The 27,602-nt window shown below is 38.3% G+C and overlaps 1 protein-coding gene across 1 annotated transcript; it reads left to right on the forward strand.

Moving 5' to 3' along the window:
• Positions 1–350: 350 nt before the first annotated feature.
• On the forward strand, positions 351–26,040 carry QSOX2 (quiescin sulfhydryl oxidase 2). Its single transcript, XM_059829054.1, has 12 exons — positions 351–591; positions 5,306–5,406; positions 6,692–6,740; positions 7,872–7,977; positions 8,177–8,267; positions 10,649–10,794; positions 11,767–11,910; positions 14,114–14,243; positions 16,560–16,682; positions 17,862–18,012; positions 22,186–22,374; positions 24,968–26,040. The coding sequence occupies exons 1-12, from the start codon at positions 351–353 to the stop codon at positions 25,516–25,518; spliced, it is 2,022 nt and encodes a 673-aa protein (XP_059685037.1). The 3' UTR covers positions 25,519–26,040.
• Positions 26,041–27,602: the final 1,562 nt, after the last annotated feature.

The raw sequence follows: 27,602 nt of genomic DNA on the forward strand, positions 1-27,602 counted from the left end.
CGGCGGGTCGTGGGGGGCGGCTGCCAACAGCTGCGTCCCCACCCGGGGAAAGGCCACGTCGCCCCCCACGGCCGGTGTGGCGTGAGGGGCAGCGGGCGGCGCCGCCTCGCTCTCTTTGGACGGGGGACCCCCGCTCCCCTCAGCGGGAACCAGGGGCCAGGCCTCCCCCTCAGGCCGCCAAAGCTCCGGGACGCCGAGGCGGGAAGGAACCGGCGGGGGGACGGCTCACAGCGGCGGCGCGGCCCCAGCGCGGCCGCCCGGTCAGTAGGCCGCGTCGCCAGGGCCGGCGCGTTGCCATGGCGCGGCCCCGCCCCGCCCCGCCCCTCGCCGCGCGCCGCTGGCGTCCCAACATGGCGGCGGCGGGCGGCGGCGGGCCGCTGGCGCTGCTGGTCCTGCTGCTGGCGGCGGCGGCGGTGGCGGCGCGGCTGTACCGGGCGGGGGAGGACCCGCTGACCGTGCTGGCGGCTGGCTCGGTGCGGCGGGCGCTGCTCAACTCCTCGGCCGCCTGGGTGGTGCAGTTCTACAGCTCGTCCTGCGGCCACTGCATCGCCTTCGCCCCCACCTGGCGGGCCCTGGCGGGGGACGTCAAAGGTGAGGCGCCGCCGCCGCCGCCGCCCCCTCCGCGGCGGGCTCTGACCGGGCCCCCGCCCCCGGGAGCGGTCACCGCCGCCCGCTCTCCACAGCCCTGCCCGGCGTGAGGCCAGGCTGCCGCCGGCCTGACCCGCAGCCCTCCGCGGCCTCCGTCCGGGCCGCGGCCGTCAGTCCCCGGTGTGGCTGCTGGCGCCGGGGCACCCGTGTGGGCCGCAGCGGTGCCTCGTCGGGCGCCGGGGCACGTGGCCGCCCGTGGGGCGCTCGGCTGCGGCGGGGCCTTGGCGCGGGTGGGCGGCAGCGGGGCCTCGGCTCGCCGCGTCACCCGTGGGCTTCGGCGGCACCGTGCCACGCGTGGCCGTGAGCCGCGGCACCGCGGCGGGTGAGCGTCGTCCCTCTTCTCGCTTCTGTGGTGGCGGGCACGGGCCTTGCCACGCTGCTGGAAGGGCAGGCAGGGCAGGGCGAGGCGTGGACGATAGTGGCAAGTCTCCAAATTAAAGGTTTCGTAGGAATCCAGGGGTAAAACATCGCCACCTCGCACACACGCAGAGCGAGCCAGCTGCGGATTTGCACGCGAGCGTCTCTGTGTGCGTTGCAGTGTGCGAGTGGATGCGCTGAGGCAGAGGAGGTATGTTTAGACTAAATTCTTGGAGGCCAGATCTTTATCTTCTGAATGTTTTGTAAAAAGACTAGCCTGTTTTAGAGGTTAAATGAAAAATAAATGCCCATGTTTGATTTATATCTTGCAAATTCAGTATAGCCTGAATGGACTAGGAGGGGGGAAAGGACTGCCAGGAAATAATACAAAAATCAAGGTAAGTGAGAGTCAGATTTTCAGATTTATCAAGTAGTGACTTAAAAAGAAATGGTGGCCTCCGCAGCTTATACTGAGGGAGACCTGCCTTGCTGTGTCTTAGTCTGCTCAATTTTTTTGGCGGATGCTGAAGTGTTTTACTCTATTTGTAGATCTAAGGTAAGGAAACAAACAGGCTCCTCGGGTATTGGTTGAATTTAGTACCTCTGGTGGGGAGAAGACCAGAGATCAATTTTGTAGGAAATGTTATGCTTAATATAGTGGTGTTAAAGGCTTTTAAACTGCTCTTAATTTAGCATTTGACCCAAGAGACATGTCCAGGGTGGAGACAGCAGTTCTAATGCATTCATATGGTTCCAGTTTGAGCGGGAGTGAAGAGCGCTGGCTTTTCTCTGGCAGACTTGTATGTGAAAAGTGTTAATGATTAACATGAAATGTAGGCACAAGATTAGGTATAGGTGCGTTTAGATATACGGAAATGGAGGCCTACCGAAAAATAGGTCCTGATGAACTAGTCACGTGCTGAGTGTTGCTGACTGATGGGCAGAAACTCAAAAACTGAGAAACACGGAGCAGTAGCAGTTTCAGAGCACTTCAAATGCTCATTACTTGCATGGGTTTTTTGTTTATGAAAGCAGTAGCCGCCTTCTGTTTTCTTTGCATAAGTTTGTGTAACGTTTTCACCTTCTCATTTCATTTGCTTTTGGCCAAAGCAGTATTAGATTTTCTTCTTTTTTGAAGAAAAGTAAGAACAAGAAGGTGTTGAACGCTGCAGCGAAGATCACGAAGAGCCTGAACTGACCAGAGCTTTTGTCGAAACGAGACAGGGGCATGTTTATATATTACTACAGCAGCATGATACCTTTGGAGGCAGTATTTTTTGTAACTTGTGGTGACTTCTTCAAATATATATTTTCTTTCTCATCTGCAGTCATGATAACTGCAAATGATGTTATGCACTTGTATTACTATAACCAGTTAAAGGCCCATCTACTCTTTAATCCATTGAGTTTTTATGAAGACTTTCATTTAAAAAGTGGATTTTCATGTTTGTGGACATTGGCACTACCAGCAAATGCAATTGGCTTCTGGTGTTGTTTGTCAGCAAAATGTTTCCATTTTAAAGTTGGAATGAATGGATTTTAGTAGGAGACTCAAACCAGTCACACTTTTCTTTGGTAGCTTCATCCAAAAAACACCCAAAAAATGTTTGATTGATTTTTCAAAAATATTTACTTATCTGCAGGGTTATTAAGCTGTCTTCAAGGGTGCAGACTCATCTACATTAGAGAACTCCTGGATCACTACGGTTGTATTTGCTAATTTGGTATTGTCCAATTAAATTGGTGCAACTACTTTGTCCATAAAAGGCCTATGCTAATATACTTAATTTTTATTTCATTTCTAATTTGTTAAAACTTGGCAATACTCATTGCAAACTTCATAGCAGAATGTAATCCTTCTGAAAAATAGGAGTGGTGCTTGCTTTTGTGTAGTTTACACTTCAAATTTGATACTCCTTCTCCTCTCAGAACAGTCTTTAAGCTTAGAGTCATTGCTGCTGCATCCTGATCACACATTTAGTTTTATTATGGTAGTGTCCAAAGTGGCTATTATAGTTAATTGTACTTTTTCTGTCTTAAAAGATGATTGAATCTATCCACCAAAATGCCTGTGGGCTGGAATTACGTGTAGCAATTTTCTGTGTGGAAGTAACAAACCCTTGGAAATCTCATCTACGGCAACCCTTGAATTATATGCAGAAGCAATCCACTCCTCTGGATTTGGAACAGCTGTTCAAAATCTAGCAATTGTTGTTCCAAATCTAGCAATAATGATTTCCTTCTAGAAATTGTTCTTTAAAAACATTTGGTGGGGAACTGCAGAAACCTTGACGTTGTTCAGGAAGCAGCCTATGCGTTAGGTCTGTAACTCTCAAGTCGCACGCAGGGAGAGGTTCCTTGCGGTGCATCTCTTATCTCCCTGACTGAAGCTTCATAATGGAAAATAACACACAGCATTGCATCTGCCTGCTGGAGGGAACACACGGTTTATGCGAAGAAAGTACGTCTTCCTCATAATACACAGTGACTGGTGTGTTGGTATTCTGTAGCACTTCTGAAGTGGGAGGTTTGACCAACCTCCTGGATTTCCAGTTTGTCCAATACATTCATGTCATTCATTGGAACTTGTTTAGCGTAAACAGAAATAGCGTTGGTTAGTATGATATCACTCACCTACCCCTTTCACATTAGTTTGTGAGTTAGCGTTTCAAAAATACTAATGCTAATTTAAAATTCATCGGCATTTAAAAAAAAGCAATTCAGGCTACACTGCCATTGTAAACTTACACAGTCTAGGCTGTGCACTCCAGCAACTTTTCGTATCCTTTAGAAAGGAGAAGCTCCTTTTTAAGCAGAAGCAAATGCTAAGCAGCACGCAGCCCAGCTGGTGCTCTTTAACCCAAGTATTTAGCTAGAGATGGGTTTGCATTGTTGCGGGCAGGCTATTTGCATTAGGTTCATAGTGCTTCTATTCATTGTTTGGAGGAGGATCAAGACAGGTGGAAAAAGGAGGAGGAGTGGTGAAAGTTGAATGAGATAGATACCCAGAAGCCAAACTTTTTTTTTTTATTTTGCATTTTATTTTATGAAATAGACTGTTGTATCTTTTGTGCCCCTGTGAATACATGCCCATCTGCTCTAGCATGCTTGTAGTTACTCCTGGTGCCTGTTCAGCTGTTGGCATGTTCAGCACAACGGAAATTCTCCATCAGCTGCCCCGTCCTCCTCCGAAGACAAATAAAGGTCAAGCTAAATTTCAAAAGCAGCTAGGCATACAACTGTCAATCAGATCTTGAACTTGATGAAGCTTTCATGCTCTTTGCTATAAAAGCAAGTTTAATTTTAGTGCTTTTTAAATTTTATTGATACTTGGGAATTGTGGTTTACCTTCAAATTCTGCCCACAGCTGTTTTGATTTAGCTTAGCTTTAAAAAGTAACTGTCTAAGGAGTCTTCTGGAGTGGTTCTTCCTTAAAGTGATTGCTGCAGCAGAGCATGGCTTAAAAAGATAAGTTCCTATCAAAATGAGGAGGAAAAAGCTATAAATGAGTTGAAAGCTTTTACTGAAGTTATATAAGCATATTTATAGAAATACTTGAACTCTTGTGATTATTGCTATGAAACATTTATACAGGAAACTTACAGCAATGTTCAAACTCAACTATTTAGCACTCTGGTTAAAACTCAGATATTTTTTGAGGTATGTCTAATGTATTCCTGAGCAGTACTAAAAGATAAAGATAGCTTTCAGTAGACAATATGTGAGCCTTGGGTTGTGTGCAATTCTGGACGCCTCTGAGAAAATTGCAAGTTCAGTAAATAGTGAGTCCCTGTTAAAACAGCTATAATACAAGGTGCATCAAATTCATGGTTTTGTAATTGACAGCCATGTGGATGAGTAACTGTTGGATTCATTTTATTCAGTTATATGTATTATGCATGCTTTATTTTATGAGCTTAGCTAATGGGAGAAGCTAGGGAAGACAGTCCGATGTTTTGCAAGTGTTGGTTGGTCCCTATTTCATCTCCCTGGATTCAATAAAACGTCTTCAGCCCTGGAACTGCTACATTGTGTGTTGGGATTCTTTTTATTTAGGTGTATTGAAAATACTGATGCTGCTAAGAAAAGCAGGGAGGTTTTAGTTATCTTAAAAATCAGTAGATTGTATTACACTTGACGATAGAAATGAATAGCAAATGAGAATTGACTGAGGGCTTGATTTTTATGCCATTGGAATCTATCGGAGTTCTGTTGCTGTTTTCCATGGGAAGCAGCGTAATCCATCAGCTGGGATCTGTGCTCACTTCTGCTGAAAATTGAAAGATATCTTTGTTTTCAGAATGGGAATCTGCAATTAGAGTTGGCGTGCTGGATTGTGGGGAAGAAGAGAACTATGAGACGTGCAAAGAATATGGCATTCACTATTACCCAACTTTTAGGGTAAGTGGCATAATATATTGCCTTAGGTAAATGATGCATGCTTTATAGTAACTAAAACTAAAAATGCTTGCGCAGAGTGTTACATGTAACTAGATGTTCTTTAGCTGGACTTTGCTTTTGCTGAGAAAACTGCAGAATTGATAGATTCATTTGAGTTCTTCTTGCTGATTGCAATAGCTGATGCAGTTATTTATAGCAGTAATTCAGTCCTCAGTTCTGAATCTGAAGAATTCTTAGTGAAAGAAGATGCCGTTCTAGAAAGTACTATGTTGTTACATTTATATAACACCTGATTGTAATATATTCATTAGGTAAGAACAATTTGTATAAATATTTTTCAAATTCAAATGTTAATGATATTAATAGTGGTTTTAATTCTTGTATATGAAAGTAAAGGTAATAGATTGAAACTGCATTATGGAATCAGCTGGTTTCGTGACCAGGGCTCCAATTAAAAATTTACCCTTGATTGATCTTTCACTGTTATTCTAATTAATTTCATAATTTGCTGAAACTGGCTTTTGAAAGTGATGTTGTGTTTACCAAGAGTACCAACAATTGTTCATTTTCAGGTCTAAGTGCACTTTAACTTCTCTGTCTTTGTCAATCTGTATAATCACATTATTAACTGTGTGAGCAGGATATGATGGACGGAGAGGATTGAACAAACTGTGTTATGACAGGAGAGGGAACAGGAGACGTTTCACTGTAGAATTTGTGATGTGATCTACCCTGATAGAAAGAACAGTTTTATTTTTTTTACATCTTTGGAGTTTTGGGTGTCAATTGGAATGCACTCTGTATTAGACACTGAATCTTTTCTATTTTATTTTTTATAGCAGAAGGCAGTCAAGCTCCATTATATATCCTGTTTAACCACTGGAGGGAGTTGAGGAAATGTGAATAGTGTTCTAAGTCTATACACTGTTGGTAGTACTGATTTAGTAATCAGTTAATTTGTGTTTGGGTTAATGTTTGCAGTAATGGATCGATATACAGTATTGAATTATGCATTATGGTATTTTTCCTCTAAAAGTTGGCTTTATTGTATATCAGAGTTTCAACTGGTACCTATGAGCTACCCTCATAGAGTTGAGAAGCAGGTCTTTGGAACTCATGGACTAAATGGGAAAACTGTCTTCTGAACAGATAGACAAAAATGTTTTGTAATTAGAGCTGTAAAAAGTAAAAACTCTTGAAAGCCATTTTTGTTTCTAAACTCAGCTTTCATGTGATACACTGAGTTATTTTCAAAGCAATAATACTTTTTTCTTCTTCCACGTAGTACTTCAAAGCATTTACAAAGCAGTTTACTACTGGAGAAAATTACAAAGGTAAGAATATCCTACTGTAAGAAATCCCCAAAGCAGTTACCCTATCAGCCAGGACTGTGTCACACAATAAGCAAAATCCCTTTGCCTGTCAATTAGTTTAGACAGCTAGAGGTGGGATGGACACTAAATAGCTCTTTAAGATATGATATTACAAGTACTGTATGAAAATGGAATGTCAGGCAGAATCTTAGACAGGCAAAACATTTGTTCAAGAACATAGGGCTCACATTCCTCATTTTTTTTAAATGTAGTTCTTAATTTTCACAAATGGCTAGATAATTTTTTTTAAATTCCTTTTTTCCACCACACACCACATCAGCATGAGATCCAATTTGCTCAATCCTGACTCTGGTGCTTTCTGATCTGTCAGCCACTTTCCTGGCATCCTGAATCTAACAGGGGGAACCCCTATTCAGATGTTGACTAACTGAAAACAGGCTTATCCTGTGTGTCTGACAGGATCACAGCTTGAGGTGGTTTGTCTAGGGACAAAAGTAATGTTGTCTTTTTCAATGGATTAACATTTAAAAGGCCAGAGGTCAGAAGAGAGACCACCTGCACCATTAACCCTTCATGTAGAAGTAGACTGTAGCTGTACCTGTTACTTTTTGGCATTTGTGAGAGTTTCTGCTTTTTACTTTATTTCTTTTAAAGCAAATAAAATATTCTCACACTTCAATTATTTCCGCATATTGATACGTGGCTTCGTTTGGTAAGAATGGTACATCTTTGCAGTTTTTAATGCATGATGAATATCCTTATTGCAAAAACGCCAGTGAAGTTGCCCACGCCAACTATTGTGAAAATGAACACAGATTTGGAGTGCAGCATTGTTTGGAGAGAAAATCAGCAAGGCAGGCAGATGGTTGGATTTGGAAAAGTCTTGAGGTTTTATTAATTTTGGGGTGGGATGACAGCTTTTAAATATGATCTCATCTCAACATTAAAATGAAATCCTGCAACTAATCCTTAGTCACTGTTCTTCAGCCAAATAGTATTCTGTTTTTTAAGTCCAAATTTAAAACAAAAACCTGACACAGAAAAGCACGAGAATGTATGAAAACGTGCATGTGAGTAATTTTTTCCCAGTTTTCTGAAGTGTTGTATTTTTTTGTAACCTGTACTCAGCAGGAGCAGATCGAGAGCTGCAAACAGTTCGTCAGATGATGATTGACTTCTTACAAAACCATTCCCAAGCATTGAGACCGCCTGCATGCCCACCATTGGATCCAGTTTCGTAAGTTCCTTGTTTAAAATATGGCTGGTGTATGCTTACTATGTTAATGAAATAAAATGTAGAAGGTCCTATTAAAGATGAAGTAAGCTTTTTTCTTATTATTATCCGTTCTGCTATGAGATCATAAAAGGAAATTCCATCAGTAACAGTGGGTGTATTGCATTCGACCTGTGCTGAATAGCTTTTCTTTTCTTAAAAGGTCCAGTGATATTACTTCTCTCTTTGACAAGAACAGCCATCATTATACTGCCATTGTGTTTGAAAGTAATAACTCCTATGTTGGACGAGAGGTAATGTATGACTTATGAATGACATAATGTGTATGAATCAATGTTATCATAACACAGCTGAATTTTATGTTGTTTAGCCAAGCAACAAAATTTCTGGTTATAGGACTGAATTAAAGGGTCATAAAGGGCAGGTCACGCATGTTTAAGATATCACAAAGGCAAGGAATTATACAGGGCCGTTGGATTTAACCACACAGAGGAACTTGCTTACAAATGGATGTGATGTCATGTTAACTCCTTCCATTCACGTCTTAGTGGAAGGTTAATTTATCAGTTTCACTGTTAGCACAATTCTTTTGTCTTTCAAGATTTGGAAGATCACAACAAAAATATTGTCAGATTATGTTCATGTTATCGTTTTGTTACTGCTAGAGAACTGTTCATAATACTCATTCTTCTGGGCAGCTTTTGTCATTTCAACTGTTTGTAATAATCTAAATTCTCTGGTTCTCTTTCTTCATGTATAGGTTTTAGGAAATTACGTTCTAAATTAAGATGATAGCATAAATTTATTTTCCCAGCTCTGAAGCACGAAGGAAGTGGAGGTCTTTGGTTTTTTGCTTCCCCCACCCCCCCAGTAAAAGATTCGGTTTGGCATCATTTCACCACCTAATGAGCCCGCTGTTAGCTTAGACAACTGTTACTTTTCTCTTTCTGCCAAGATCTAGGATAAGTAAAGAAAACAAATTGCATAATTATCTAGGCGTAATCTGTGTAGAAACATCCAATGTCTGTGAAATGCTTCTAATTAGATTTGATGCTGAGATGGTCCAGTTGCATAAGTGGAGGAGGATGTGCTGCCAAAAGTGAGAATCACTTTGAGAAGCAGGCTGCTTCCAGGCGTTTGTTTTCTGGAAGCTGCTGTGTTGATACAAGTGGGCATTACTGAAAAGAAGAAATATGATGATTATGAAGTTCTTCATCATTTTATCACACTCGCTTTAATTTTATTACCTGCTGTTATAGGGAAAGACTGAGTGTCATCTGATTAACAGAAGGTGGAGTCTGCTTTCAGAAGAAAAAATATTTGCTATTGTTATGTAGTATTTTAGCTTTATAGAAGAGTTTAGTGAAATAGAAGAAAACATTGTTTTCACGTTTACGGTATAAGACAATATGGACAAACCTAATAGAAGTCACAACAGCTGAAGAAAGGAAGGCTATGCATTTAGCACTGACGAAAGGAAGGAAGGGTCTCTAAAATTACAAGTTTGAAAGTGAGGGGAAAATGTAGCAAGGATATTCACCTGAAAGGGATAAGAATAGTGCAAACTGTGAAGCTAACAACAGGAAAAAGAAATAGAAGAGGCAGAGAGCGGTAAAAGTAAAAGAAGGTAAGAATGGAAAATTTGAAATGGTGGTGTAAGAGCGTAGGCTAATAGAAGGATGTGAGGAGCGTGGCCATTAGAATGGCAAAGAGGATGCCTTTAGCAGTGGGATCTTAAAGGATTTAAGAAGGGAAGAAATGAGTATTTAAGCTTTTTTTTAAAGGGGAAATTTTCATTACTTGTAATTGAGTCATCATATTTGTAGGTGCAACTTTGGCTGTAGTTGGCAAAGAATTTTGATACTTGAGTCCTGGCAAATCTTTGAGGCACCCTGATGTTACCACCCTCTCCTGCCTCCTCCACCCTTCGCTGACATTTACACCTTGCAAAGAAATTTGTGCCCACTCTCAGCTGCTCTAGTGCAAGAGCCCAGCATCAACTTTAAACAGCTGATGGAGATTTGAGTTAAGATGCTGGACCGTGAACTGGAACTTTTGAGATATAGGCACCTATTTCTGTATGGAGTCTCTGCTGTGGGGCTGGTAAACAAAAAGAGCTGAACAGGCAGCTGGGTGCGCTTGACACCACAGACACCACAGCTTGATTTGGAAGGGCTTGCCAGGCAAAGCCTTAACTCCTGTAAGCCCTTAATTGTTCTCTAAGTCATGGACTTACTCAGAATGCCTTAAAGTGGTGGGACCAAATAAATGTTTCTTCACTACCTGAAAATTTGCCTTTAGACTCTTACATATATAACATGAAACATAAACCTGTTGGTGCCTTTGGAATATCATCTGGGGCTATTTTGAGGTTTATGAGGACATTTTATCATTCATTCTCATGTTTTCTTCAGATGTTAGACTTCAAAGGGAAAAGATCAGTATAGACCAAGAAAAAAAATGGAAGATAGGAGTAAATAATTTACAGAGAAGAGTAAATCTTCTTTAACTGAAATTGTTAGTGTCCACAGAATACTCATAAATGTACTTCCTTGGTGAACAGCTTAATGATACCCTTAAAGGATGATGCACTTCACCTGTTTATATGTCTTGTCCTACAAGATTGGATATTCCTTGAACAATGTATAATTCATGTCATCTTTTCATTATCCAGGTTATCTTAGACTTGATCCAGTATGAAAACATCGTTGTAAAGAGAGCGTTGAATTTTGATAAGCCTTTTCTTGAGAAACTTGGTATTACCTCAGTCCCTTCATGCTATCTGATGCATCCAAATGGGTCCCATGGATTAATTAACATGTAAGTAGTTATCTGTCTGAGGAATATGGGGAGGTTCACTTGAGCTATAAGAACAGTTTCCATAGCTTCCTTTCATACAAAGTAAGTTATTCTATAACCTTCTTTTGCATGTGTATAATGACATTGTGTCCTGGCGTGTAATCAATACATTGTACTGACTGAAGTTGAGTGTTCCATTTCTTTGTGTTTCAAAATTGCCTGTCTTGAGTGCTCTCTAGCAATTATTAAATAATCTAGCGGTCTTGTTTACTCTTTGTGAGTGCTGTAATAAACAGGCATGGGTTATGCCAGTGGAAGTTAGATTTCGTCATACAGTAGGGAGGATTAGCCAAAATGGTGTGATTGCTAATTATAACCCTTGTGGTGTTTTATACTGCTGACAAAACTCACTTGTTAAGTAGATGATTTGAAGTGGTGTTTCTAACTTGGGAAAAAAGCTCTAAGCCAATGTTTGTTATATGGTGTTCGATATGCTGAGAGCAATGAGCTGGTTGTTCTTAATTAACCATTTAATATTGTTACCTCTATTTTTTTCATAAGACACGTAATACTACTTTTGCTTACCGCTTGCCTGTTTATAGGTTTAACCTATTACTGTGGTACTTCTGAAAAGAAAACTCTTTGGAATAAAAGTGGAAAAAAAATTAATGAAGCATCAAAGTTCTTAAAATGTGCTTTTAAGTCAAAATACTTGTTCCATGTGAACATTGCGTCTGTAAGGTGAAGTGATGTTTTGATGAACATGATGTGTCCTTATTTTGAATGGAAATTCAAACCATTAATCCAAATTATTGTTATTACTATTCCTAAATTTAACATTGGCTCATTTCACTTTGTATCAAAACATAACGTCTTGCACTAGGACAGTAAAACATAAAGTGAATATCTTATTTTATAAATACACTAATTTGCTTTGGATATTCACTTAGTCTGAGATTAAAAATAAACTTTACTTTGTCCATTTATATGCAGTTTGAAGCCTCTGCGGTCTTTCTTTTCTTCGTATTTGAAGTCACTGCCAGGTGTAAGAAAAAAACTTCTTTCGCCACTTCAGCTGCCTGTTCAAGAAAACAAAGAGGAGAGTACAGAAATCAAGGCGTGGAAAGAGTTTGATAAGTAAGTGATACCCTTGATTTTCAGATCAATGCTTGTTTATTAAAATTTGCTTGTAGTTTTTTCTTGCCATGTGGGAAGCTGTGCTGTAATTTATTATAAAATCCTAGTGCAGTTAAAAATTTTATTTCATTCCATCCCAGGTGATGCACCTTCAGTTGAATAGGTTGTTCGCTACTGAATGATCTGCGTTCTTCTGCCGAGTAAAATTAAAGGCATTCATGGTTAATACTGGAGAAATCATAGCATCAAAACTGAAAGCAATGCTTTCAGCTGTTGCTTTAACTTCATCCATTTCTCAGTATATTCAGGTAACACTTGTGAATTAGTTCAATTCCAGCATCAAGGTTACAACTTCTTTACGATTGTGAGCAGTGTTTCACACAATTCAGAGGTGAAATTATCAAGGGCTGCCGGTATTTGGTTTTTCACAGAAAGTATCTGCACTGCTATGGAAGGAATGTTTTTCTCCAAAAGTATTGCTAAATACTTAATTGACTTAAAAATACCAAGGACTCATCACCCATTACTTGAAGTATATAGATCACCGATTTGAATTGTTGGAAAACTTCAGCAAGTAATCAGTGTCCCTGAAAAAATAAATAGTAAAATAACAAGCTCCAACATTTCTGTAGCAAACGAGAATTCTCTGAGGGTATAATAGTGAAGCAGTGCCCACTGAAAAGTGCTTGTCAGATGCAAGTATAGTAGAAGATACTAAAGTCAGTGTAAAAGATGTTCATCATACAAAATCTGCTAAGGTTTATCTTCACCCTCTTTCCCTCTTTGTCTGTTTGAGAGAAGGATGCAAAGGCTTTGCAGAGAGATAATCTCTCAGCATCTTTAGATGGAAAAGATGTAGGACTGAGTGCTTTCATTTTGTACTTATTTTCCTTTCATGGGCACTATTAGTGTCATCTTCTTTCAATGGCTATTATAAAATACTTTCTATGAAATGCTCTGTTATCAAAACAACTTAGTTAAATTGAGCTGCTTTCCAGCAAGACAAAATCCTGTTGATACGAATCTCCAGTCCAAGTATCTTCTAAATAGGATTCTTTGGGAGAACCTCATGCATTCATATGGATGTCTCTTTATTTAAGAAACTTGAAGCAGAATTTTGCTGTTTTTTAAAATTTAAGTGAGTACGTTATTAATTAAGGAGATAAATTTAGAATAAGTCTGTAGTTTGAGTTGTTAAGAATATAGATTATTCTGTATTTTAATATGTTATTTCCTGCATGTTATTTAGGAGGTGGGGCCAGCCAGTTTCTTGAATTATTGTTCTTTTAATTCTGTTTGTTTTTAGAAATAATAGTGCTGCTGAACTCATACAAGAAGTCTTTAACTCTGTTAACTATGTGAACTTCTGTTTGTTTGGTTACATTGTTCTGTATTATACTGTCTGAAGTTTGTACTCGGAAACCATTGGAAGATAGTGTGTTTTACTTGATGCATTAGTGCTTTGTAAAGTGTTTTTTTTGTTGTTATGAAGATACTTGGTTTGAGAAGGAACTCTTAAAATCTTTCATTTGCTTTAGATGTTTTACTTGTATCTGTCATAAGGTGCCTAATTCTGTCTTAAGAGCTGGTGTGATTAAATTGACTGTTAAACTCTTATGCAAAGAACCTACAGTAAAACTACTGCATTTGGGAGAGGACTTCTAGATTCAGTCCTTTCCAACACTGACCTTTCTCAGTCTTGTTTGCACTCCTGCTTTGTGTATAATCTACTTTTGTTCAACAAAAGTCTCCCTTTTTTCATAGCATGTCATTTTTCTATTTGTGGTCAATCCTGAAGAGAAGCTATAATTTCTTTACCCTAGCTATTTCCTTGCTGACAATGTCAGGGTTATAATTTCATTACAAGGTAAAGCTGGCTAGGAGGCAAAAAGTTTAGTCAAATATAAAAGAAATTCTTGTGTGTGGTTATGCTTCATTTGTCTAATCTCTGAAAAAAATGACATAAAATTACTCTTTCAAGAGAGTACAGAGAGACACATTGAACTTGACACTCACTGTACTGAGCACCTGAAGTCACTGCTCTGTCTTCCCATACTGGTGTAGGATATACTGCAATCACTGTGGAGTGGCAAATGTTGAGGTTTTAATGACACCTACTATATATCAATTTTACCTTCATGACTGGTGAGAAAATGAGCGAAAGGAACCTGCCACTTTATAACATTATATATGTGTGTTTCAGATCTAAGCTGTACATGGCTGACCTTGAATCGGGATTGCATTACCTGCTCAGGGTAGAGCTCGCTACGCACAAGACACTTCAGGGAGCTGAGCTAAAGACTTTCAAGGATTTTGTTACTGTCTCTGCCAAGGTATACACTTCTAGTCTTTGATTATTTGTAAGAATAAAGTGACTCTAACATAAAATTTATTATGTGACATAAGTCTCTCAAAATGTCTTTCAGAATGTTTAAATATATGCTTCCTCACTAGCTTAAAAAAGAGTTTTCTGGGTTTCTTTAAATGTTATTTTTGAGTTATTGTATGCTGTTCTGACATACTTAGAGGGTTGAAATGCATTTTAATTTAATCTTAGAGGGCTCAAAATTAAATAAAGCTTAAGTAGTGTGCAGCATATTGAACAAACACTGTAAATATAGTCCATTTATCAGATTCTCAGGATAAGTAGCTATTGTGACTGAGTGGGATTAAAACCTTTGTTTTTCATTCTTGACTTTTGAATTTCATTAGTGCGTACTTGACAAATGGTGTTCTATTTAGAGATATTAGTAACTTCTGTCTCAATTTTGAATATGACTGAGGTATTGGATTTAACTGAGTATTTCAAAATAATTGAGGTATTCAATATAATTGAGTATTTAAAAATAAAGATGCTTACATATTACATTTGAGTGAAGGGTCAATATATGTAATGTAATGTGATATGACTGGAAAAAAATTGAAATAATTTAACTTTATAAGGTCAGCCTACTGAAATGACCAATGTCTCTTTATATTTACTTACTGAGCAGCTAACACTTTGTTTTATTTTAAAGAAAGTGAATCAATATCTGTTTAAGGGAATATTAAGGCCTATATGAACTATTTCTAAATATCTAAATTTAGCTGAAAATCAGACAGACAGTTTCTTGCACCCCCACAGCCATCAGAGGTCAGAAATCTCTAGCTGGCCTCATTTCTTTAAGAAAGTGTAGTGGTAATCTTTCCATCATATTATCCCTAAAACATCCTCTGTTCTTCCTGATGGCTCCTAGCCAGCTGATGTCATTTGCTTCCCTGGCTATTAGTGCATAAATGGGGAATGCTCTCTTTTAGTTGCATGCTCATCTCCAGACTGCCATTGTACCAGTGGGGACTGACGTCCTTTATTTGCATTCTCTTGTTGTGTAACACTTTCCTCGTAGTTCTCATTCATGATTCTCAGATGTTTCCATTAGGAGGATAGTATAAGAAGTTTCCTGTGTAACAGCATTTATAGTGCTGATAAATCCTAAGTGACAGAGGTCTGGTTCCCTACTTGGGGAATTTTCATTATTGTAGAATTAGGTTTTTTGTCAATCCGTGCAGAAGTCCATTGTTTTTTGAATCCTCGATGAGGCTGATACCTACCTGAGATACTACTGTCTTTTAGATAGTAATGCATGATATTCTGGGGCTCCCACAGGAGTAAATGTAATTATAGTATGCAGTCAGTAGTTCAGAGGTCTGCTGTTTTTTTACAGACTATTTAAGAGTTGTCTTTGAACCCAAACAATGCACACAGCCCCTTGTGTTAGATACAATACTGAGAATTAGCAAAAGGGAGTTCTTGCCCATTAGATTTGCATGGTGCCAAGTAAGCAGTCTATGAATTAGAGATATTATTGATAGTTGCACAACGGCTGTAGAATGACTAGCATATGTATAGCATGTTCTGTCATAAATTGCTTTATGTATTTAACGTAGCAGATACAGGGACTTTATTTTCCCATCTGTTGAAATACTGCTCCCTCTGGAAGGGTACTTAAAGGATGGTATGCATACTTTACTTAATTCCATAGTAATTACAACCATAACTAAAGCAAGATACCATTTCTAGTGTAAAATAATGGCATTACCTCTGATTTACAGTTCCTCACACTCATCTACCAGACTCTGACTTCTTTAAGTGGCAAGTTAAGGAAGTCACTATTTCCAAATGACTGTGGAAATCACTGTTACACATATGAAAAGAAAATGCTCTTCCAGATAACCAAAATCATCTACATTTACAGAAATCTGAACAAATATTTTATAAGAACTAATTTTTGTGATTAATCTTCTAAGAGTGAGAAGGATTTGAGCCTCTCTGATTCACTTCGGTCTTATGCTCCTTTCTGAGCTATACACTGAACTGAATTACCTTAATGTGAAAGTCTCCGTAATCTGCCAAAAGTTGTTCTGTAGTATTTCTTCCTGCTGTTGAGTAGCTTCATTTTACTGGCTAACGTTTTGTGCATGCAACTTGTTAAATTTTGTAAGCAAAAGTTAGTGTGAGATGGCTTTTTATTGAAAGCAGAACAAGTAAGTAATTTGCTCATAATAAAAGAAAATCTGAAACATTTCAAAGATAAAGATAAAAGTGTCTTGCTGCTAATGACATCTGTGCTTTTAAATATGGGTATTTTCTTCATTTTTTTTTTTCTCAGCTTTTTCCTGGCCGTCAGCCTGTGGTAAAGTTGTTAGAGACCTTGCAAGAGTGGCTGGTGAGCCTTCCATTAGACAAAATCCCTTATGATGCTATCCTAGATCTGGTCAACAACAAAATGCGGGTAAGCTGTTACTAGTTCCCAGCATAAAATACAGCATTAGTAAAGGATAAGATTCTATATAAATCTAAGACGTCACTTACTGATGGTCCCTCAGTCATAATGGAGTTGTAAGAAGGTTAAAATGAAAATAAAGTGAAATCATTACCAGAAAAAAAATCCACATGAAGGAACTGAAATGAGAGAATTGAAATACACAAGCCTGTCTCAGCTTTATAATGAACAAGCAATCGCCAACATATCCACGTTCCGTAACGTCAGCTTCAAATGATGCAAGATTCCCAGCAGATATTTTTGAGTTGCCTTTGCTTGCTGTGCCTGCTATCAGCAGGAGTCTCTTGAAGGTCAGAGTTTAAGTGATGGGAAATTTACCCACTGAAATGGGCATTGTTCCTGAGGAGTTTCCCCAAATACTTTTTAATTTCCTGGCACAGTAAAGGCCTTGCTAGGAACCCCATCTCACTTTGGTGACGCAAAGCTCTGTGATAGGGACATCTTTGTACAGAAGTTAACGTGAGTCTTTCTTCCTGTGAAACAGGATTGCTATCTGAAATTTGGAAACCTCCTGTGTGTTTTAGGAAGCAGAGAGAGAAGTCTCAGAAGCTAAAATCTTGCACTGGATTTTAGGTGTAATGAATAAGTAGTGGTTTTGTTTTAAGAAGAAATAATAATGAATTCTACATCTTAGCCTGTTAAGACTTTGCCACTGTAAGTCATGTAGATCTTGCTGAGTAATATGGAATTTTTAATGTGCCAGGGAAACTGTAGCACTCGGAGTTCACAGTAGTATTTGTGTGTGTGCTGTGTTCATACTGTGCTTAAAAAACTTCACAAGTTAAGCTACTTAATGTATTCTGTCAGACTAATTAGACACTTGTGATGTGCATTTTAGTAGGTTTGACATCAGCGACTGTACGTTGTATATCATGTAATATGTTTGCAAGAGGGATGAGTTTTATAATGATGCATCAGAGTATCTCAGACTTAAGGATTGTTACACATTTAAAATTTGTTTGCCTTAAGCATGAATTCATTAGCAACAAGTGCAGAGAGAGTCATTTACTATTCTTTATCCTTGGATCACCTCAATTTCAAGGTAGGATCAACTGTGACTGCTCTTATGCTTAGCAGTGAATTTAGGTCCCAGAGCTGCGTATGTCTCAAATACTTATTTTTTTTCAGATTTCCGGGATATTTCTCCCTAAGAAAGTTCAGTGGGTCGGATGTCAGGGCAGCAGACCGGAGCTGAGAGGTTACACTTGTTCGCTTTGGAAGCTGTTTCATACTCTAACTGTTCAGGCTGCGCTGCGACCAAAAGCTTTGATAAATACAGGTAAGCAGCAGTTATGTCAGATGCTTGAAGGACGAGACGAATATGTGCAGCAGTTCTGCTGTAGCAGATTAGAGCGAACTTTTTTGTGTGTAAATACTCAAGTAATACATTGGAGGACAGTGGCTTTTGAGGCTTAGCTTTCAGGTTTGTACCAGCAGAGGTCAGAGCGTAGCTTCGCTGCACCGGGAGGGCTTGGAGAGAAAGCCTGTCAGTGTGTCCTTGCTTAAAAATGTGTTCAATAATGTATGCGGCCCTAAAGATGTGAGCAATAAAGCAGAAAAAGGAGAGAATTTCAGACGAAGAGAAGTACCTGAAAAGGGATAAGATTGTTCAGGTTACCTGAGGTTGCACTGTTAATTTGAGAAGAATGAGATTTAACTGTACAGTTCAGTAGCTATAAAAGCTGTACAACCATTAGCCAATCCTGTAATTCTATTTCTTAAATACGGAATGTTATGACGGGGTTTTTTTTCAGCTGCGTGTACCTAGTGTCCATTAATCTGTGCAGTGATATACTACTTTGCAAGCACTCTGTAAAATTGCTTATTTTTAGACTTGCAGCATCTTGTGAAGCAGAGTGTTAATATTCTGGTGATGATTCCTATTTAAGAAACGTGACGGATATATAATCCATTTTCCTAGCACAATGGAAATAGAATTACTAATGCTAAAATATTGGCCTTCATATGTTTTTATTCTTGCCAGGACAGTGCTTTGTTTGGTTTATAGTTCTATTTAGTTTTCATTTAAAGCCTTTTTTTAATGTCTTTTCCAAGGAATATGAGAATGCTAGATGGACTGGTACTAGATCATAAAACTGAGAAATTTGCAATTTGTCAGTTGTTGATTGTATGTTAAAAAAAAGTATTTGATTATTTCAAATTATGGATACATACATTTGTCCAGCATTACTTGCAAACATGGTGAAAATCTCTCAGTTCTTAATATTGAATCTGCTGCAGAATAGGGATTTTTTTTTTTTTGATAGCTAATCAACCTGTTGTTGATTTCTGTTTCTCTCTTTGTTTTGTCTTGTTTTGTTTGTTATTCCTGGGACAGTAGGTTGAATCCCTTTAATGTAGTACTGTGCTCTGCCTGCTGAGTTTGGGGGGGGGGGTTTGTACTGGATGATATATTAGCTGTTCAACAGGATCATGCATAAGTTAAATTTCCCCTTTTGTCCCAGTTGCTAAAAGTGTTCTAATTAAATGGGGAAACGTTCTTAATATTTGACTATAGAAAATTGCATCTTAAATTGTTCCCATGTTTCAAGTGTGAGCTCTAGTCAGTCTGAAGTTAAAAATACATTGTAGAACCTGAAAACTCTTTGGCACACTTAACCATCGATTTAAATCGGGACAGATATGTGATGATCACTTCTTATGGTGGAAGAATTGGGTCAGTCTGAGACTGTCGGATTATGTCTTGGGAGGTTTTCCTCTCCTTATTGCTTGTTTAAATCCCATCTACTAAAAAGCATGATGTACTCCCTAATCCTTCCCACCACAGGTAGGGTTTTATGGTTCTTGTCCACTTTAAAGATTAGGGTTACCCTGAATTGCAGTAGTTTGGGAGGAAAGAGAAAAGGAGGATTACACGATGATACATGGCAGATGTTAATAGAAGATTCATCTCTGGGCTGATAAAAGAAAAACAAACAAAATGGGCCATTTTGCAATTGTTTGTTTTCTTTCTAAAGCAGCTGTATTTTTCTTGATAGTTTCCTCCACTTGCAGAGTCTGGCAGTCAGTGTGAACTTGCTCTGGCTTTCTTGATATAATGCTTTTATTGGTTTATATTTGACATGTTTTAATGTTGAACGGTGTAATTTGAACCTGCAGTAGGATCAGCATAAGGGAATCCAAAGGAACTCTGAACAGAGCTGCTCATGTCCGAGGGTGTATAAAATCATTGTAGAAATCTAGTCCTGAGCATGCTTAATTATATGAAATGTGGTTTTAGGTAATAGGATCTATCGGTGTGAATAAGACAGGCTTGTGGATTTTTAAAAAAAAATTATCTGGATTCTTTTTGATCTGTTGCTGAATTTGGAAGACCACCCCACAAAATGAATTTTCAAGAGTGTAGCATTACACAGGGGAACAGATATAGTTAAATTTGTTTATGAATCTCTCTTCCTCCATAAAGAGGTTGTTTGCTAGTAGTTACTTTTGGTGTGTTTCTTGTGTTTTTTTCTGAATACGTATTTTAGTATACATGGTAAAACTGTTTTGCCCGAAATTAGTTTCAACTTTCCAAAATTATTTTTCAGCCTTTCTTTTAATACTGTAATTTAATCTCCTTTAATCTCATAGCTTTTATTTATACATGCCTATTCAATCACAGATATTGAATGTCTGAGTAGAGATTGTTTGCTTTTTATGATTTCTTTTTGGCTTTAAAGAATTTTTTTTTTTTGCTGCCGTGTTTAAGAATATAATGCTGCTGTTCTAAATAAAGGTGTTTATGACAGTCTTCATGCATTTCTTGTGTATATAAGATAAGTACTCTGATAGTTTTGAACAGGTTTCATTGAGGATTTTTTTTCCAAGAAACAATGCATGTACAGAGGGCGTATGTGCTACCAAACTCTTCGTTATTCACTACCGAAACAGGACAGTGAGCAAAGCACCGTAACCCTTTACTACAGAACCTACAAAACCTGCATTGTAAATTACTGGTGGTAGAGGTGTTCAACTGCAGGAGTCGGTAATTTGATCAATCTGCATCATAAAATGTGTTTCGTTTGACAAGTGTGTGTTTGTGGTAACATATAGTACATTTGTAAGTAGATTTTGGCATAATTTACTAGGTCAATTAAGCATGAATCAGAAAACGTGTGAGACAGAGATGAAACCATTAAGGTTTTAATAAATTATATCAGGTATTCAAGCCACTTATAGATGTAGGGACTACCTGCTGTCACAGTAAAGGCCCACGACAAAGTTCTCAATCTCTAAAGACCTTAGCTTGCTTCTGAATAAAATAATGATTTTTTTTCATTATCTTTAGTGTAAAAGTGTGAATGTTATAGAAGGAATAATGTGTTTGTATTTATTTCAGGAGGAATTCCTGAGTTACTCGCCAAAGTTCAGACATTGCTAAGTAGCTATTACATGTGTGCTTTCGTTCCTGCTAAAAAAGCCGTGGCATTAATAACTGTAGTGAGATTCTGGTATTCTGTAATACCTCAGAGTTACGGAGTAACAAATAGGTATCACAGGCACCTTGTGAAATACTTGTTAGAAGGTTTTTGACTCTTGGTTTTTCAGTAGCAACGTCACCATAGCTTAGTGCCTGAGCCTAAGTGTAATGGTGAATGCGTAACATAAATATTCATTTAGTTATTGGGCAAGATACTGGAGAAAGTCTGTGCTTCTAGAAGAATTGTGTGAAATATAGACAGTGTGGACTTTGCATGTTTTAACAGTTTCAAAATGTGCTCTCATAATGGGCTTCTGAAAAAATGTTAATGGCTGATTTTCATTTAGCTAAGTTTGTTCCCCCCTCAAATTGCAAGATATTCTTTGAAAGGAGAAATTTCACGGTAAAGAACACTTGACCTTTAACTCTTATTTTAATGTGCTGTTCAGGGTAACTTTGAACACAGTTGTATAGACTAAATGTGTTAGTATGTATTGGTATAAATAGCTACTTTGCATTTTTAATAACACTGTTGCTCACCCAGCATTTTTTGAACCTTAGTGTGTTTGAAATAATTCCCTTGTAGTTGTGCCTGATATCCCAGACAGCCTTTCAAAATGGTATGTTTTGAAATGTACTGTTTGAGATCACTTTAAACTCTACATGAGAAACCAAATCATTTGGCAATGAATAAATAAAGGTCTCGCCTCAACTACAATATTAAATACGTGTTTTGTTGGAGAGGAGTATTTCTTCCAAGAACTATGCGAAGCTTTTAATCCCTCCAATATCTTTGTGACTTATGGAGGTATAGGTTCTGTGTGATGGCACATGGGCTATGCATCTCTTTAATTATGAAAGTGGCTAGTTTCTTATCTCTAAAGTGGAGGTGTAAATTTGCATGGGACAAGAAGGTAGCAACATTTCCTTTCCTTTTCTCACAGTTCACTTTTATGTACGTTAAAGTGCCTATGTTGAAGCTATGTTTGTCCAGATGGTGCTAAATGCATCTATCATCTGTCTTCCTAGGTCTTGAAGACAATCCCCAAATAGTACTTCAGATCATGCGGAGATACATTCAGCACTTTTTTGGATGCAAGGCTTGTGCTCAGCATTTTGAAGAAATGGCTAAAGAGTCCATGGATTCCGTTAAAACCTTAGACAAGGCTGTTCTCTGGCTCTGGGAGAAACACAATGTAGTGAATAACAGACTCGCAGGTATGGAAGACCTCCCTTAGGAAAACCCACCGAAGGTAGCTGTGTCTGAAAGACAAGGCTATGGCGTTTTATACAACATGGTTTGTGTTTGAACGAAGAGGTGCAAATTAGGCTCTGTAGCATGAGTTTAGAAACAACTGCAACAGTTGTTCCAGCTTGACATTCCTTTATTAAATGCTGACTTCCAAAGACTAATTCCACATGTACATCAGTGCACAAGAAAGGGTGCTTGTGTATAGAGCGAAACCTAGAGCATTCCAATCAGCTCGTAAGTCTAAAGACCAAAACACTAACCTTTGCATGAGAAAAATACACGGTTGAGATGCACTATCCTCCAGTAACATAGTTATCTCTTATGATGTATAATGAAAAAACATCATCATTCTCAAAGATACTGTTTTTTCTGAGATTTCACCTGTTGCTTGAGGAGAGGATCTTTCTGGAGGACAAATCAAAGCCTTTTCAAAAAGGAGCAATACAGTTCAGCTACTTATCAGTGGATAAAAAGTAATTATATTTCTTCTGTAACAGTTTAAATAGATGTTAAAACCTATCTTCATTTTGTTCTGGAGAGATGCTGTGTAGAAGATGGTGATAATTGAACAGGACACTTCCTCAGGATAAAAGAGCCTAAACTATTAGCAGATCAGCAACTGAATAAAATAAAATTACTGTATGACGAAAATCTGTTCCCCTGCTAGGTTGCTATGTTTTCAGTTATACTAAAAGTACCGTTAAAATACTGGTTGTATTTAATCCATTCTGTTATGGGGATATCAAGTAACTAAAGCACTAAAGAAAATTGGTTTCTCTTTGCGCTTAATCCCTGTCTGCTGTTATGGATCTGCGTACTGTAGCATTAGTTACAATTTAAATATGCTGTATTGTGTTTATATTATGGTTATGCTGAATTCCCAAGATTTATGAAGTATTAAATACTGTTGTGAGCAATACTGTTGTTTCTCCAAGGAGAAAAAAGTAAGTGATGAGGTATTAAATAAAAACATCCCCTAGTGTTTGTTACTCTTGCCAGGTTGAACACAGAAAAAAAAGTCCTCTTGTTAACTTGGTAGTTGCTAAGTAGAGAAGCAATATACTTATTCAGAACATTAAGTTATTGGAAAACTTGCATGGATATTGATTTAGATGATGCAACAGCCAGCTAAAATGCCCTTTTAGTAGGAAGTATAAACATACCAGAATAAATAATAATATTAAATTATGCTTTTTAAGTTTACTAAAATGTCTCAATGGGACAGTGACTTATTTTAATTCCTAAAAGCTGCATCTGTATTTCTGGTAATATATATTGGTTTCAATGAGAAATAATCACCTTGGCACAGCCTTCAGGTGGGGGTCATGAGATTGTTGTCTCTGGCTCTGCCTATTTAATTCTTTCCTGTTGCTTTTGAATGTACAGAATTTATAGTGTTTGTCTTTTTGGCAGGAAAACATGAAGTACAGCAACTTTGCTGTTTGTAATCTTACCATAAGATGTTTTGTTTCTACTTTCCCTACTGAAACAAATTGATTACTGAGTGATCTTTATTTAAAGATACCCGAAATGCAAACTTGCTCTCCTTACTTGTAAACATCAAGGAGACAAATATTTGTAAGCATTTTTTGAATCCCTAAATAATATTTTGCTCAAAATCATGGGGAAGTTTCCTGCCTTTAAAAAGGATAAAAATAATAATAAAATAAGAATCTATATTTATTTCTAAAATATTTTAAGTGTTAGTGTACTAATAACAATCAGATAACTAAATTAGCTTTTTTCAGGTAGAGATTTTTCTTCTAAAAATTATCTCCATCCACATTTTAAAATGTTATCTTATTAGAGCAAAGTGCAACACTAGCTACAGTGTTCGGCTCTTTGCTGTCAAGACAGAAAGGTGGACAGAGCTATGAGCAGCTGAAATGTTTAAATTGGATCTAGTTCAAGACAGCGTTATGTGTTTAAATGCTAAAAAGCAAGCTGAAAAATACATCTTAAATATGACAGTGGTTTTTAAAGTTCTGAAAAGAGTTTGCTATGGTAATAATGCAAGCTACGAAAAAGCGAGCTTAGGATAGAATGGTTCACAATATAGAAACATGAAAATATCTGTGAGTCTTTGGCCTTGAAACGGCTTGCTGCAAACCAAGCTGCAGGATTAAGGAGTATTGAGTGCAAAAGAGCAGTTTGTTCTAAAGCATAATTCAAGTTAACCCCTGAAGGGCCCGGATGGTGCTGGTGTCACACCTTCTAAAAGCATAGCAGTTGTAGTACCTTGTTGTGTTAGAATTTGAAAGCTACAGCTTTTACTGAGAGAAAAGGAAAATAATTATGATTTAGTGTTTGTATTTTGAAAGAGGAAGCAATACTTCAGAACATAATTGTTGCATCTGTAAGGAAACTAATGAATTTCCACATTTGTTCGTGATTGTCTTCCGTTTAATACAAACATTATTGTGCTGTGGGGTTTTTTTGCCAGCCTCACTATTTATAAGTGGAAAATGCTCTCTGTGGTTTCCAGTGAAGTGTCTGATGGTTCAGCTTTCCTAGTTCATTTGCTTCTGGTATTTTTATTTTTTTTCTCCTCCCAATTAGGTGATTTGACTGAAGATCCAAGATTTCCCAAAGTTCAGTGGCCAACTCCAGACATTTGTCCTGCATGTCATGAAGAAATTAAAGGATTACACAGCTGGAATGAAGCCCAAGTTCTACAATTCATGAAGTATCACTATAATAGTGAAAATATTCTGTATAAGTACACTGAAAGCCAGACTGACTCCAGTGAAACTGAACAGGGAGATACAAGGGAGGTGAAAGACAAAAACCTACTGAAGAAACCAAATGGAAACGGAGAAAATAAAATCCAGGATAAAGAAAATGTACTAGATTCCAAATCTAAGGTGTCAGATAAGCTAATAGCAAATCATGGACCTGTCAAAGATAGCGGTAAAAACGCAGCTGGATCAGCTAACCTTAAAGAGACGAAGCAGGCCGTGTCTTTCTTGGGGATTGGATTTTCAAACATAGACATGAGTCTGTGTGTCATACTGTATGTAGCATCATCCTTATTTTTAATGATAATGTACTTTTTTTTCCGAATGAGATCTAAACGATGGAAAGTGAAGTATTATCGTTCATCTGTATAGAAGTTTGAATCGGAAACAAAGTTTTCATTGTATGTGGCTGTTCAGTACCAGATACAGCTTTAATATTTATGATCAGGGATTTTGTATACAGTATTCCTTGTTTAAAACCCTTTTCTTCCCAAGTCATTTCACAAGCGTTCTAGCTTAATATATGGAGCTTGCTGTAAGAGCCCTAATCTTTAACTGAGGCACATAGTGCTATCATAAAATGTCTGCTGAAGTAAGCATTGCATTTTTCAGTTAAGATTTTTCCGTGACTTACCACCTACATCCTTTACTCATTTTCAGAGTAAACATTACATTATGCAATCAGCTGTGCCTGGGTTTAGAAGGAAATTGGATATTGTTTTGTGTACTTCAAGTCAGGTTTTTTTTAATTTATCCAGAGCTGATTTTACCTACCAGAGTACTGAACAGTTATGCTGTTACCTTGGCTGCTTCGTTTGGAGAAGCAAGAATTCTGATTTTTTTTTTTTTCCAGGAAACAAGAGTTCTATTCTGATTAAATCAATTCTAAACCTATGTGACTTTCTCAAATATTATTTACACTGCGTATTTAAAGTAGAAAACATTACGTGTTCAAATAAGTCTTCCATTCTCCTGTGCGTTCCAGCCAAGGATGTGTGTGTCTCCACTGGGGTGAGAGTTTTGGGGCAGTTTGTATCTCAGTAAGCAGCCTGATTGTGATTGCTAATGCTGTCATTGATTTTAATGGAGTTTAGATGTAAGCAAGGACAGACTCGGACCCAGTGCTTCACTTGCTCCTCTGTTGGAGGTGTTGATGGAACGCTAGATAACCCGCCTCACTCATAAATGAGCCAGAAAAGTAGCTGAGTAATTATTGTGTTATCCAGACGGAAGCTAATTCTGATGAATTCCAGTGAAGGGAAACGGTGGTTTTAGTGAAGGACAGTGAGATTTGCATCAGCATGCCGGAGCAGATTTACAGATCTGGAAATCCAAAGTTTCTCATGTTGGATAACTCTGTTACACTATAATAATTTTTCTTCCCGTAAGGTGGGGTAAACACTTTGCTTGGTATTTCCAGTCCTGAGCTCACAAAGAGTATCACCTGCTAGTTGTAAAGTTGTCTGTAGAGTACTTAGAAGAACAGCCCATTTCTCTTGCCCTTCTGCTGGAGAGCTCCTCTGTTTGGGTCAACAAGTGTTTAACTGATGGTTAAGGCCGAGAGCTGCTCTGTTCTGGGATGTGGCAGCAGTTGGGGACATGGCCGTTGCCTTTACAGATCTGTCTGGGGTCCTGGCCGGCAGCAATTAGAAGAAGCCATGAAAACAGTTATAAAATTACCATTTGGAATAGGAGTTCCTTTCTGATCCTGGCTGTGGGGGATAATTCACGTCCTGGATAGTGAAGTTTATAATCCTATCCAATGTAATTGAGCATGTTCTAGTTATCCATTACCTAATCTGTAGTTAATCCTAATAGGGTTTGGCCTCAATGTTTTCTTGTGGCAGTGAGTTCTACAGATTAATTATGTTATATAAAAAGGCTTTTCCTTTCAATTCTACATTTGCAACTTTTAATTTAATTGAATGTTCGCTAGCTCTTCTGTTAAGTGAGAAGGAATAAATAGTCCCTGGCCAATTCATCCTATTTATACTGTTAGTGCGTCCTCCTCTTATTTCCATCATAAGCCTTAGCATAAAAAGTTTAAAGCCTAGCAACAAGAATGGTCTAAAAGCACAAAAACTCAACAGGGATATTTTTTCATAATCAACTCTTTGTTCACAAAACAGAACATTTCTGACAGCGTTTCTGCAGCTTCCAATTGGAATAACAAAATCGAGCTTCAAAGATTCACTGGCCCTTGTTCCTTCAGTTTATCCAAACAACATACACATAAAGTAATAACCTTCTGTGGTTACTGTAAACCTGTGTCAGAGAAAAAATGACACTGTTAGTCCAATGTACATAAAGAGGCACTTTATCTGTGGTTTTGTTAAGCCATCTTTGCTGTTTATTGTGTGCACCCAAGGGCTCTTGCTCTAACATGGGAAACTTGGCTCCGTGCTCCCTCTGGGAAGCTGGAGGCCAGCTCCTGCCTTCTGCCATGTGCCGCCTCC

Source organism: Gavia stellata, chromosome 24 (assembly GCF_030936135.1).
Source record: "Gavia stellata isolate bGavSte3 chromosome 24, bGavSte3.hap2, whole genome shotgun sequence".
NCBI classification, from domain to species: Eukaryota; Metazoa; Chordata; class Aves; order Gaviiformes; family Gaviidae; genus Gavia; species Gavia stellata.

Excerpts from the sequence above, each read along its gene's own strand:
- QSOX2 (XM_059829054.1), top strand. The coding sequence starts at position 351 with ATGGCGGCGGCGGGCGGCGGCGGGCCGCTGGCGCTGCTGGTCCTGCTG. Across the intron at positions 7,978-8,176 it reads CCACCATTGGATCCAGTTTC|GTCCAGTGATATTACTTCTC; the intron begins GTAAGTTCCTTG and ends TTTTCTTAAAAG. Across the intron at positions 14,244-16,559 it reads TTGTTACTGTCTCTGCCAAG|CTTTTTCCTGGCCGTCAGCC; the intron begins GTATACACTTCT and ends TTTTTTTCTCAG.